This window comes from Cyprinodon tularosa, unplaced genomic scaffold (assembly GCF_016077235.1).
Source record: "Cyprinodon tularosa strain WSP-4 unplaced genomic scaffold, ASM1607723v1 ctg160, whole genome shotgun sequence".
Lineage (NCBI taxonomy): Eukaryota > Metazoa > Chordata > Actinopteri > Cyprinodontiformes > Cyprinodontidae > Cyprinodon > Cyprinodon tularosa.
The window spans coordinates 26,571-41,769 of NW_024038438.1; the positions used below are offsets into that span (position 1 = coordinate 26,571).

Consider the following 15,199-nt stretch of genomic DNA (forward strand, 5'->3'; position numbering starts at 1 on the left):
CACTGGAGGAAAAATCACGAGGTACTGTACAGAAAAATTAGGAAAAAACAAAAAATACTGAGCAGAGATAAAGGGTTGAAAATTAGATAATGTTAGTCAGAAGCAAAAGGTTTCACTAAAAAAAATGCTTGTAAAGAATGTTACATAAAACAGCCATTTGATCCAAAAACCCAAACTCACAAATTTCCGCAATAGAAATGGGATGACAGTTTGACACACAAACTTGTCTCACTATCTTTGTGGGGCATTTCCATTGCCTTCAATTAATTTCAAAAGCCTAACCCCTTGCTCACACTGGCTCCGGTGCGGTTACCGAGCCGACGGAGACCGCAACTCCCGCACACCCCCTTTCACACCGCCCTTTTGACTACGGTGCGGTGCGGCTCTGCGGCTCCGGCAACAGGTCCGGAGATTTAAGTCGCGAGAACAGAAGTTCACTTGAGTTCACGTAACTTCACGCGATAACACGGCCCAAATAAGGATATTTCCAAGAGCTTGTTGCGGAGGGCTCCGGCACGCCGCAAGGATAGCTTTCTTGCTGAATTTTTTGCAGCGCCGGAGTGTCTTGGTAACCGCAGCCGGACAGCTCAGCAGCCGGTGAGAGAGGTTTACGTCTTTTTAATGACTTGGAATCACTGCGGCGCCGCACCCACCGCACCGCAACGGTAAGACCGGAGTCGGTGTGAGTCGGGGGTAACCATGACCCTAACCACTACCAGTCCATACCTGACCCTAACTCCAACCGAAACTCAATTCATACCTTAGTCCTAAACACAACCCCTGTCCCAAAAACATCAATTCCGCTTATGGAGTCCAGGCATCAAGCCCCACAAGGAGCAGTTGGTCAATTTATTAAAAACAAGAACACATGCACACACATATGTGTGCACATGTAATCTTGTTCATATATATATATATATATATATATATATATATATATATATATATATATATATATATATATATATATATATATATATGTATATATATACACTCACCGGCCACTTTATTAGGTACACCTGTCCAACTGCTAGTTAACACTTAATTTCTAAGCAGCCCATCACATGGCGGCAACTCAGTGCATTTAGGCATGTAGACATGGTCAAGACAATCTCCTGCAGTTCAAACCGAGCATCAGTATGGGGAAGAAAGGTGATTTGAGTGACTTTGAACGTGGCATGATTGTTGGTGCCAGAAGGGCTGAGTATTTCAGAAACTGCTGATCTACTGGGATTTTCACACACAACCATCTCTAGGGTTTACAGAGAATGGTCCGAAAAAGAAAAAACATCCAGTGAGCGGCAGTTCAGTGGGCGGAAATACCTTGTTGATGTCAGAGGTCAGAGGAGAATGGCCAGACTGGTTCGAGCTGATAGAAGGGCAACAGTGACTCAAATAACCACCCGTTACAACCAAGGTGGGCAGAGGAGCATCTCTGAACGCACAGTACGTCGAACTTTTAGGCAGATGGGCTACAGCAGCAGAAGACCACACCGGGTGCCACTCCTTTCAGCTAAGAACAGGAAACTGAGGCTACAATTTGCACAAGCTCATCGAAATTGGACAATAGAAGATTGGAAAAACGTTGCCTGGTCTGATGAGTCTCGATTTCTGCTGCGATATTCAGATGGTAGGGTCAGAATTTGGTGTCTACAACATCAAAGCAAGGATCCATCCTGCCTTGTATCAACGGTTCAGGCTGGTGGTGGTGGTGTCATGGTGTGGGGAATATTTTCTCGGCACTCTTTGGACCCCTTGGTACCAATTGAGCATCGTTGCAATGCCACAGCCTACCTGAGTATTGTTGCTAACCATGTCCATCCCTTTATGACCACAATGTACCCAACTTCTGATGGCTACTTTCAGCAGGATAATGCGCCATGTCATAAAGCTGGAATCATCTCAGACTGGTTTCTTGAACATGACAATGAGTTCACTGTACTCAAATGGCCTCCACAGTCACCAGATCTCAATCCAATAGAGCATCTTTGTGATGTGGTGGAACGGGAGATTCGCATCATGGATGTGCAGCCGACAAATCTGCGGCAACTGTGTGATGCCATCATGTCAATATGGACCAAACTCCCTGAGGAATGCTTCCACCACCTTGTTGAATCTATGCCACGAAGAATTGAGGCAGTTCTGAAGGCAAAAGGGGGTCCAACCCGTTACTATATATATATATATTAGTGCTGTCAATCGATTAAATTTTTTTAATCGCGATTAATCGCATCAATGCCTAAGTTAACTCGCGATTAATCGCATTTTAATCGCACATTTTTTTCCTGATTGAAAATCATTTAAATACTCTCGATGACATACAAAAAAATACATACAGGCTAGGTTTGTGCCAATGTTCTTTTTTTAAAATGAGAACAGGTCACAGATACTGATTTATGCCATAGAAACATATGGCAAGAAGATGGGGAGGCATGTAGCAAAAAATAACAAATATGTAGGCAAAAAAAGGCCCTGAAAACAGGCTGATGTAAAAGACAGTCTTTACAGTTAATACAGTCTTTTGAACAAAGACAAGCATTTTACCCTACTGCTATAAAATGCAGTACAGTTAACATTAGATGTTAATTAACCAAGATAATAATGAACAATTTTCAATCAATACATCAAAATCAATAGACCGACATCACTAGATGGAGGTAGTCTATGCTCTAGAAAGTTACTTTTCAGCCTCTTAACAAAAATGAGAACACACACACAAGCACCCACCCACACACACACACACACACACACAATACTGACCTGTGGCGTACACAGACGGCAAGAGTGCCGTAGCAGATTCCATTTCACCTCAGTAATCTGTTTTCTCAGCGTATTTCAGGTTGCTACTAGTTACCAGACACTCAACTTGTTTGTTGGTGGTGGGGCTTAAAGAAAAGGCACTAGCGTCACCCAGTGTATGAGCGTCTTTTTCCCTTGAGGAGCTCCGCTCTCGAAGTCTATGAGAAATGCATACACTGGGGGAAAATAGCCCCGCCTTCTCGCAGGCTGCAGCGGGATGTACTTGGAAAATTGTACCATAAAACCACATAGCGTTAATCTCACGTTAAAAAAATTATCGCCGTTAAAATGGCCTCGCGTTAACGCGTTAATAACGCGATAATTTTGACAGCACTAATATATATATATATATATATATATATATATATATATATATACATATATATAAGTACATATGTCTGTCTGTCTCTCTCTTTCTATAGATAGATAGATAGAAAGCATTTATGTGTATATAGATACTGTCCCCTATACAGAAAACAGCCACAAAGCATGATGCTTTCACCACCATGCTTTGCAGTAGGTATGGTGCAACTCAGCATTCTTCTGAATCTGAACACATGGTATTCTCCCAATCCTCTTTCAGGTCATCCAATAGATCTCTGGCAAAATGCAGACATTCCTGGACATGTACTCTCTTAAGCAGGGGGATATATCTGGCACTGATGCCTTCTGGGCATAGTGCGTTACTGATGGTAACTTTTGTTCTTTGGACCTAGGTCTCTGTGAGTCATTCATCAGGACCCTTTGTGTAGCTCTTGTCTAGATCTTACTTGGGGCCCCAGATCGAGGGATCATGTTAATGGTCTTGCATGTCTTTACATTTCTTATGATTGCTCCCACATTTGAAATCTTCACACTAACTTGCTTATCTGTGGTAGAATCTCTCTTTCCAGCCTGAAGCACGTCTACAGTTTTCTATTCTTGTTATGCTTTAACAGCTCTTTTGGTCTTTACCATGGTTGGACAGGTGTCTTTTATACAATGAGTTCAAACAGATGCCATTAAGCAGGTAACTGGTGGAAGACAGAAGAGCTTCATAAAGGAGATGTAACATGTCTTAGAGGACCAGGCATCTCAATGAAATATCTTTTTTCCACTTGAATTTAAAATTCTAGTTCTTTAAAAATCCTACAATGTGATTTTGTATGTTTTTTCTCTCTTTTTTTTATTTGGTAACATAGTTGGTTGTAAGATACTGGCACAAACGGAATACATTGAACATCATAAAGAAGTGTCTGTTATAATACAGAAACATCTGTGCACAGTACAAACTGGAGCCCCTCAGGTCAAAATTGGAATCACCTTCCAAGGTGGTGGAGAATGACAGAGCTAATATCCTGTGGGACTTCAAAATAAAGACATTGTGATCATTAATAGGCAGCAGAGGGCTACCGTAGTGATTTACATGGCCATCCCAAATGACAGAAACATCAAGAAACAAAAGAACCTAAGAAATTTGAGAAATCCCAAGGTCTCAGGGAAGATCTAGAAGGAGCCTGGAAGTTGAAGGCAACTGTAGTACCTGTAGTCATCGGAGCACTCAAAGCAGTACCCCCACTCTGGAGAAGTGGCACCAACAGATACCAAGAGAAACATCAAGGCAAGGCAAGTTTATTCATGAACCATAATTCAATACAAAGACAATATGATGTTTTTTTTACATGAATTTAACAATAAAGGACAAGGTAATAAAAGCAGAATAAAACAAGTAGCGATTAAAATATTTTGCATTTAAAAAAACACAAACCATACTGACTTACTCAAACACCAGAATCTACAACACCAAAAAACACCTTAATTCACTAGTTTCTGCAAATGTGTTTATTATTTTGTCATGGGCAATATATATTCCTTTCTCTGTGCACATGTATATACTGTAAATGTTCCTAATTGATTGTGCCTACAGCTTATTCTTTATTAAGAAGGGTCAAAAAAAAAAATTTATATTGATTCCTGGTATTTATCTGTAGTCGCATTGTGTGAGCGAAGATAACATACTTTCTGCAACAAGTTCCATCTTTTTTTTTTTTACCTTAGCCCTCCTGGTCATCTTGGGCTACCTTAGTACCTGTCCTGACAGTGAAATCTTCCTGAGGGGACTTTCCTAGCTTCTCCCACTGGGATGATGGACTGAACAGCTCTGTATGTTCTAACCTGTGTCTATTTATCAATTCTAGGGGTATTTCATTATTTTTTCAAGTGTTGAGCTGGTGAGTCATTTGGGCCTTATCTTTTGAAAAGTTTTTGGTCTGAAAACAATTCAAATCCAAGTACGTTTTGCAGTGGCTGCAAACGTCAAATGTATATAACTTGCCAGAGCTTGAACAACATTATGGACATTCACCTAAATATGAAGCATGGGTAAGGGTACTGGCTTATTCTATAAAATCTCTACCTGCATCCTTTTCTTTTTTCTCATCTGTCTCACTTGGATTACAGCCTGGAAGCACAACTCACACCTTTCCCTCTCTTGGAACATTTTAAATCTAGTTAAAAAACAAGTCTTTGCACAGCATCAAAGTTTGATGCATTGCTTAAGGTTCTGCTCTGTGCCCTCAACAAGCCTCTGAGCTGACAAATGTTTATACATCTGGTCTCCAAGTATTTTGTGAGTTGTAAAGTGTGTTTAAAAATGAAGAATGCTTTATGCAGTTAGTTGACCCTAAAGACATATTGCTTTAAAGGTCATCTAACAGCTCAACAGCAAGTCATCATGTTGTGATTTACCGAAACTCCAAATGAATTTACTGAAAGTCTTATACTTAGCCCATCATCTGGTTTTCCCTATTGGAATCAATCTCCTGATATTTGTCCTCCAAAGGATATTCCCACATTAGCATACGACTATATAATATTTTCTAGAAAAAAAAAAAAAAACTCTTCTACTTATTCAGCAGCGTCACAGTGGGATCGATTCCTATCTCCAGCAGTCTATGGGCGAAAAGCAGGGTACATCCTGGACATTCTATTGCAAGGCAACACAGACACACACACAAACCCATACACATGCCGGTGTTTTCCTGATATATGGGGACATTTCATTGCCTTACATTAATCTTATGAATGGCCTAACCCAGACCTTTATCCTAACCCTAACTATAACCAACATATACCTAACCCTAATGCTAACCTAAAGTGAATTCACAGTTTGGTCCTAAACCATACCCCAACTCAAAGAAGAGAACATTGCCATACAGGGGCCAGTTGAATGTCCCCATATGTACCGGTTAGTCCCCACAATGAAGGATATGTAACAAGACACTCCCCTCACATTGTAGGTACAAGAAGACCACACACACACAAAACGCACAGCTAAAGACAATCTGGAGGTGCCAACTAACCCAACAGTCATGTTTTTGGACTGTAGGAGGAAGCTGAGGTACCCGGGAATAACCCATGCGTGCAGAGGGACAGCATTAAAACTCTCATGCAGAAAGACCATTGGCTAGAAGTTGAACCCAGGACCTACAGGCTGTAAGGCAGCCCTTCATATGTCAATATATATTTATTATTTGTGATATCATCGTGCTATTTTTTTTTTTTTTTCAAATTTGCAGTTTGTCTTTAAGTTGTCATTCATTGAATTCAGAAAGCATTTGTTATCAATCACCTTTATTGTATTAGTTCAGATACTTTTGAAGCAAATATAGTTCAAGAAAGTGGTTACTTGTATGTAAGTGAGTATTAATCATGAGGTAGTGAGGATCTTATGAGAAATTGGTCTATTTCAGGAATAAATCACATTTACTCATTTACTTGTTTATATTATTACCAGTTATACTAATATCAAACATAGAAAACTTGTGTTTTATTTTATCAGCAGAAAATGTAGACTAAACTTTTAAAAAGCACAGTCACCTCACATCAAGGTTCAAAGGTAAAAACAAGAACTTTTTTGGTTAACAAGGATTTTTCCCTGGGAGTCCCCACTCATTTATGTGGACAATCTCTCCTTTGAGGTTTTGTAAGTTGGGAGAAAGGGTAGATATTGGAAACATTTAAACCTTTTTAAAAATCGATTTGAAAAAGGAATATCATAGCAGGACAAATCAGAAGAAACGTTTCCCCCCTCTTTCACCTTTTCCTGCCAGCTGTTAATGCCTCTTTCTTTTTCAGTACCTAAAAAGAAAAGACAAAAAGGTAAGCTGGCAGTGACGATTGTCTTTTATCATTTAATATTTTATAGAAAAAAAAACAATCCATACCTGGAATTGTGTTATCAAGAAGAAACCCAAGAAATCCACCAATGAACATGTGTGTGGTGAGCAGCACAATGATCACCTGGTCAAGCTCTGTTACTCCTTCAGAAATGAATGAAAAAAATAAGTATCTTACAATGTATAAAAACATAATCTAAATATGAAACAAATAAATGTACAATTTAATGTCTAGTTATCTAATTTCATTTCCCATTTCTTCATTTAATATATTAATACATAGTTAAATTTGAAAAGCAATGGAAAAACCATGAAAAGGTCTATCCAGCGTCACTTTAAGTTCAGTCCAGATCTAAACACTGAAGTCTAAGCTTCCAATGATGCAAAACATATAGAAATTTAAAAAATGAACAAGATATGACTCTTTGAATATTGACCATCTTCACCGTCTTTGAAAGAAAACATGTTTTGTTAGGATCATCCAGCTGCAGAGCCAAACATTATAGCTATATGAAGGAGCTCATTATGCCTAAAGCCGACAGAGATTGAACACACTATTTAATGTTTTAAAACCTCTAAAACATTTACAAAAAGACAACATGGAATGGTTACTTCATGACTCCAACTTGCATGTTTGCAATTATATTAATACACATTTTTCTAAGAATTAATTTTCCTGTTTTTGTTCCAATTTTTTCTTTCATTTGGGTTATGCAAATATTTTCCCATTTTACAAAAGTTTTGGGGCATTAAAGTTATGAAGTTCAAGCTCAATAATTACATCTAATTATTTAAACAAAACCCATGTCTAGTTAAATAGTTAATGTCTAGTTCAATCTGAAAAAATCAATCGAAGAGAAAAGATAATTAGGAGAAATGTATTGATTCAATTACTTTGTCTTTGGCACTCAGACCTCAGCATGAAACATAGCACTTAATTTTGATATATATGCATGAACATGAGGAAAGAATAGGGCTGTCTGGCCCCCCAGGCCTGAAACTGGTGGTGGAGTGGAGATGGATGAAGTTGGTCAGTCTGTAGACTGCTGGTTACCAAGACGGTCTGCTGAGCTTTATGGGGAGATCCAGTGGATTGCGTGAGCTGATACTAGAGCTTCACTCAGGGACTTTAAGATGGAAGTCCAGTTTGAATTACACAGGTTGAGAGAACCTGTCCATGATGAGCATGCATGGTGCGACAGTGGAGAGGAAAAACTCCCAGTTGGAAAGGAACCTCTGGCAGAACCAGGCTCAACATGGTGGTCTTCTGCCGGACCGGTTAAGATGAAACATGGAACACATTAAGAGTCCGGGAGGAATGACACTCTTATGAAGCTTTAGCTACGATGGTAGAGGAGGGGCTGGAGGTGGGATGAAGCGATGTCAACTGAATGAAGTCACTAGCACATCCACCACCTGCGTGCAGGAGTAGACACGTGCCTATCGGAGGCTTTTTAAGATGAACTTTGGATGCAGATTGGCTTTTGTGGAGGTGGGGTTTAAAGCTGATTGGCCGTGTCGCAGTTGGATGAAGGAAAGCAATACATTTCTTCAGTTGAACTTCCCCCAAGGCTCCATTTAAAAAATGTAATACACCTTTTAATTAGATTAGGCTTACACTTAGACAGATTTACTTAGTCATTTTGTATACACAAGTGTAAACAAAATTTTGTATACACAAGTGCAGCCCAGATAAGGTAAGCAGCAGTAATAAAAAACACTGTGATGAAAAACAGTAATGTAAATATATGACTATAGTTACAGTTCTAACATTCATTTATTTATTCTATTTATTTATTTTTTGTTATATATGTTATGTTATATTATTAGACAACTAACTATCCACTTTTAATTACAGATATATGGAAAATTATTTTACTCTATTTGGAAACTGCCAACTTTACCTATCAAATTGAGTGAGAGGTGCATTCACAAACCCTGGCGTCTGACTGGCTTACCGACTGCTTCCAAGTTTGTTATGACTCTTATGTAAGTCAATCAGATTTTACTGGAAATCGTAAAAATAACTTGGTGGGTCAGTTTCAGAGTCTAGATGTTTTTCCTCAATTAGGGCATAACATATTGCCCACTTCCATTGTCAGAAAGTGATATTTTAATTGCAAGCTCAGACGGTATTCAAGTCTCATTGTTGGTGGAAAAACAAAAGAAATATGAGCTTAATCTGTTATCTCCTGGATTAAGGGTATCTAGTTATGTTTTCACACAGGATAAGGTTAGTTTGCAAAGACAGTATATACATTCACATCAAACAGCAATTTTAGGCCTAACCTAACATTCATAATTAGAAAATGAGAGAAAGATAAAGAGAGCTCCACAAGTACAAAGTGAGAACAAGTATATTTAATTTAGAAAGATTAAAGGCTGAAAGTAATTGGTGTTATTCATAGAATTTCACAGCCTTAACACCAAAAACCTTTGGTTGTTTAACAACCCTTTTTTCAGTATTTGATGTGCTGTTCCCACCTTTTTACCAAACTTTTTACATAACTTTATGTCTAAAGCCCTTTCAATCTACTACACCTGCCACAAAGTGCTGTAGTAATCAAGGTAAGTCAAAATTGTATAAAACAACATAGAATAAATTAAATGAATTAAAACAAATAAAACACAAATAAAAAAAAATACAATCACAAACACAAAAACAGAGAGAGTCTCCGCTGTGCTGAAAGGCAAAGAATAAAAATAGGCTTTAAAATGAGTTTGAAAACTAGACAGACATGGTTTGCAGGATTATAGCACATGTAGGCGTGTATATTAAAAGGAGATTTAACAAAATGTCATGTTCCATCTATTCATCCATCTTCCTCCGCTTATCCGGGGTCGGGTCGCGGGGGCAGCAGCTTAAGAAGGGAGGCCCAGACTTCCCTCCCCCCAGCCACTTCTTCTAGCCCCTAAGGAGGAACTCCAAGGCGTTCCCTGGCCAGCGGAGAAACATAGTCTCTCCAGCGTGTCCTGGGTCTTCCCCAGGGCCTCCCCCCGGTGGGACGTGCCCGGAACACCTCACCAGGGAGGCGTCCAGGAGGCAACCTAACCAGATGCCCGAGCCACCACAACTGGCTCCTCTCGACGTGGAGGAGCAGCGGCTCTACTCCGAGTCCTTCCCGGATGACCGAGCTTCTCACCCTATCTCTAAGGGAGAGCCCAGCCACCCTACGGAGGGAAACCCATTTCGGCCGCTTGTATCCGCAATCTCGTTCTTTCGGTCATGACCCAGAGTTCATGACCATAGATGAGGGTAGGAACGTAGATCGACCGGTAAATCGAGAGCTTCGCTTTTTGACTCCGCTCTCTCTTCACCATGACGGACCGGTACAGCGCCCGCTTCACGGTAGACGCTGCGCCAATCCGCCTGTCGATCTCCTGCTCCCCCCAGAGCTGGCTCTAAGGACGTGGAATGTGTCATGTTGGTTGATCTTAAACTCATAATAAGCGTTTACATCGTGGGTTGCATCTCTTGCCTCCACCAGTAGTTTTCATTGACCGTCATGCTTTTGATGAATATGTTTTTAACACATTTTTGATCAAATAATTTTCATTTTTGTTGCTGCAACAATTCAACCAACAGGTGGCAATAAATCACAGCTCTTCTGATTTATTCCCCACAGCTTACTGGTCCTTTAATTAAGCTGCTCAGCACTTGATGAGCAAAATATTCATCCCCAAACTAATAAAGTCTCTTTTTACATTTTTGATGCCATTTTTTGTGAATGAACGCCGTTTGCTGGAAGTCTTAGACTTATATGGAGATATTGGGGCAGTTGTCATGCACATTTCCTCACATGTATGGAATTGAATCGAATTGAATGAAGTGGACTAACAATCTATTAATCCCAAAACTGAGCGTTGGATGATTATTGCCAATCTTGCCATGCACTGGAGATCTTTAAAGTGTAAAAATCTGTTTTTTGTCTGATAATTTATTTCTATGCATCAATGCATCAGTTTTCACATCTAAAAATTCAGTTTTCTTTCCTTCCTTCAGTGTGAACCTGCTCTTTCCTTTTCAGATTGGACTGCAAAATACATCTGATAGACTATCAGTTATCTTGGTTTTCTGATGAAAGGGGTATTTATTATTGTTACCCCTCTCTTTCAGAGTTTTATTCATTCCAGCTCAGGAAATAAGCCAATTGACTGGCTAATGTGTGACTATGATTGATATACATTTTTTTTTATTTAATTGCAGACAAAGCTACCCCACTCTACTCTGTATGTGTTTAGCTGAAAATTTTACATTTGAGCAAGCATTGACATAGAAATGCTGGAAATATACTGCATGAGGTTTTATTCTAGTCTTAAACTTTTCAGGTTGCAACGCCTGATGAATGACAAGCAAACACCAATTAATTTATTGCCCAATTTGCACTAGCCCTCTAAAACTGATCCATGCCCAGACCGTGTCGGGCTTGTTTCTAACGACCATTAATACATCACACTAGCATGGTTCCTCACCCCCTATACTACATCCCAGAAGTCGGGAATTACACAAACAAAAATGGCGGGGCCCAGGTTTCACCCAGGTCTTTTAGAGACATTTATTGTTAATAGGCTGAGAAGAAGTTCTTGTTGTGAACAGGTGAAGAGATCTTACTCGACTGTCAGTCAAGCTGATTGATTGTAAATAGGATATGACGCGGTCTGCTCATGCGCTCTTTGCCATCAGAGAAACGAGCCACAACTGAACCATGCTCTACTATTGAACTAATACTAGATTTACCACAGTTCAGTTGTGTCTGGCACAGTGCAGTTCAGTTGTGTTCCATTCACACTCAACAGGTATCTCGGTCACCGTGCTTTAAAAGGGTAGCAAATCAGCATTATTTATTTATTTATTTATTTATTTATTTATTTTTAGCATGATAGTTTTAGTTTCACAAGGCTGCTACAACATTCTACCACAAAGAAGTACATTTAATGAGTAGGAGCTTTTAAATTTTTTTTTTCTTTGTATGGAAATTCTGTGCAATTTAGGATCAGCATGCCAATGCTAGCTAGCTTCCCTTCTGTGATAAGCCCTTGGTTAATAGTTCAGACCAGAATATCTTCTCTTCTCTTTTAAGGTTTCATTGTTTGCCTTGGATTTAGGGAGCGCCATGTTATTTCAAAAATCAATCAAGGATGATTCAATTAAATAAGTGCTTAATGCCCCCAATCTTTATTAGTTAGTGTCCCTGTTTTGTAAATTATAGATTATACATTTTGGCATAAATAAAAGCTAAGAAGCTTTTATTTATGCCAAAATCTATAACATGCAGTCGTAATCAGTGAGTGTTCACTTTTGACCATAGTGTTAAATCATCCCTCTTTTTCATTCACAATTTTGATTTGAGTTCCCCCAATAAACATTCACCTACTATAAATAACAATTTTAAAAGGGAGAAAACTAAGTTATTTGAGGCTTGAGAGGCTGCTCACTTTCCCTGTAAACTGATTATTGTGAGTGTAATTTACTAAGATGATTCCACAGTGGCTAATTAAATTGCTAAAAAAAAAACAAATTCCACTATTTTGCCCTTTCTGAAAATATTTGTCAGTTATCTGGCACCATCTGAATACCCAGACTGGACTGCTCTTATTAGAATAAACTATTTTTGAAACCTACTTTTCGCAAATCTATTATAGTCACTTAAAAAAAAAAAAACATTAACCTTGAAAACATTTGTCTAGGCCTAAATCTTGTAGCTGAATATCTTGACTTGGAAAGAAAGAAAGAAAAAAAAACTAACTAAATCAAGGTCCAAGATTAATTAAAACCATTAAAATGAGGATACAGGGAAGTTTTGTCTTTTTGCAACTTAGAAAACTGAAAAGACTGAGAAATATCATGAGATTATGCTAAATAATTTTTGAGTTATTTACAGCAATTATTGCTGCATAAATGGAATACAAATGTGACTGATAAAAATATAAGACGTAAAGGTATAGTGGAGGATATAATTTTTCCGGGAGGATCATCTAAATAAGTTGTCAATCATTCTGGTTATATGTTTACGTAAGGCCATCCTATGTGTTCATCCTTTGTTAGCTATCTTTTTCTGCATTGTGCACTATTAGGCGTATGTGTGGTGAGCTATGGTTTCAGCCAGTCATTGAAGCTCGCCTTTCTCTGGGAGATTCTTTCACGCTATGGCGTAAACTGAAAGCACAGGTCGGGCTTCCCACTGATGCCTCGGTTGCAGCAGAAGTTTCTACTCGACAGGTAAAGTTTGGCAGAAATCCATTTCAAATCCCTGCTAGTAATGGGCTAATGCATGCTCACACGTTTAATAGGCGTTCCCTCTCAGGAGCGAGTACAGGGTGAAAATCCTCCACTATAACTTTAAAACAAATACAATTACCTGATTGCATAAGTGTATAAACAAATAAATGTAAACACTTTGTGAAAAACATTTGCTGAGGTGTCTAATTTCTTTTTTTTTTGTTTACTTGACATTTTAAACAAGTTATTTTTGTTCACTCAGAGCTATGGGACATATTTTTTTTCCACAGCTACAAATAAATCTTTAGGAAAATTTAGTTTTGGTGTCTAAATCCCAAGGCAATAAATGGTGCTGTGAGTAATACCTTACTGAATTAGTAACTGAATTAGCCTTTCATTGAACAAGAAATCTAACTACTTTTCACATATTAGTAACTCCTATTTGCATGTTAACACAATGGGTTACTCCAACTCTATCAATCAGAGAGACCTCTAATATGAAACTTCTTATTGCTATGGGTAGATATTTACTGCAGGCAGTACAGGGAGCTGAGTCAAAGGCGTACATGACTCTAATAGGCTGATGAGATAAATTTGGGCAGGTCTTCAGCATACCTTGAATACGGAATGAGAGAAGAGAGGATGACAGCTTAAAGAAAAGCGCTCACTTCAGTCAAAGGCAAAAGTGTCCTGTCGGTATCCTATATGTTGGTTATTTCCTTTTTTTTTTTACTTAATTAATTTTGTTTGTTTTTTTCTTACACAGAAATATTGGAGTCATACAGTCCACTTTTTTTGTTTTAAATTGCATAAAAAAAACATAATTTTTTAGCCTCATACCAACCTTATAGCAAGTTAAAGGCTGTCAATAAACAAACATATAAATTCCTAAAACATCTTATTGTTCGTTTTTTTACAAAAACATCCACAAGAACATAAATATATTTCAAATCCAAACAGCAGATTAGTATTCAATGTTTTCAGATGTGTAGAACGTTTAATAAATTATTGAATCATTTCATTCATTAATAAATAACAAACCTCTTATAGTTCATAATGGAACCTCAAGTTCCTCCATTATTTAAAGTCCCCATAATGGGAAAGTTAAATTCTTCAACATTAGATTATAACATTTAGATTATAACTGCATAGTTAATTTAACTACTTAAACTAACTTCATAGTTACTTTGACTAATGACTAGTAATTTTTTAAGCAAAGACACTGCTTGCCTTTTTTTAAAGTAACGTTCTCAACACTGGTAATAAATCCCCCTTGTCAGTTTATCTAGCAGATGCCACACTGTTGGTGTTACATCGAAGTGGTAAACAGCTCAGGAAGGAACCTTTTATTTATGTCTGCTGGCAATTTAATACAGTTAGTGTTAAAAGAAATATTTTTCATGTAAAAAAAAAAGAGGTAGGTTTTTGTTTGGGTGATATTCAGTACCGTCATTTTTTTGTTTGTTTTTTTTGTTTTTTGTCACATTCACATATTTTATAAATTTGTACCAAATGCTCCAGTTTCTGTTCATAATGAAAAGAACACTTTTTCTCAGAAGGCTTTGAAAAAAATGAGAACTCTGTGTGACCAAAGGCTTAAACAGAAACAAATAGTGATTAAGCATAGTTTCAGGGTTTGCGGAAAAAAACAAAAGGAGCAGAGTTTTCAATGGGATTCCTTGAATCAAAATTAGCTCTCATAATCTCTTTAAAGAACTTATGAAACAAAATGAGTAAATGTGAGCCCCATCAGAAAGCTTCATAGTAAAAGTGACAGAGGGAAGTGTTGCATTAAAAACAACACATGAACAAAATATCACAGTAAAAACCAGCAGAACCCTGAGTGCGAAATTCCTTAGTCAGTGTCTGCCTTTGACCATCAGCACATCATGTCCCCCCCCCCTACCATGTTCTGCACATGGGGGGAACACACAGGACTATTAAATGTGAACGCTTCCATCTTGGATGCCCTGCTTTTATAACTTCCCTTAGGCAATAAACCACCTAATGAGGTTGCATTGAA

At 38.2% G+C, this 15,199-nt stretch overlaps 1 protein-coding gene across 1 annotated transcript in view; it reads right to left on the reverse strand.

The window, feature by feature from the left end:
* Window positions 1-4,782: 4,782 nt before the first annotated feature.
* si:dkey-106n21.1 (solute carrier family 23 member 2) overlaps window positions 4,783-15,199 on the reverse strand; it is an 81,335-nt gene continuing 70,918 nt past the window's right edge. Inside the window, exons 11-12 of the mRNA XM_038280454.1 lie at window positions 7,005-7,100; window positions 4,783-6,918 (exon numbers count right to left, since the gene is read on the reverse strand). Of these exons, the coding sequence (XP_038136382.1) occupies window positions 6,734-6,918; window positions 7,005-7,100 (281 nt within the window). The 3' untranslated portion in view covers window positions 4,783-6,733. The remainder of the gene's footprint in view (window positions 6,919-7,004; window positions 7,101-15,199) is intronic.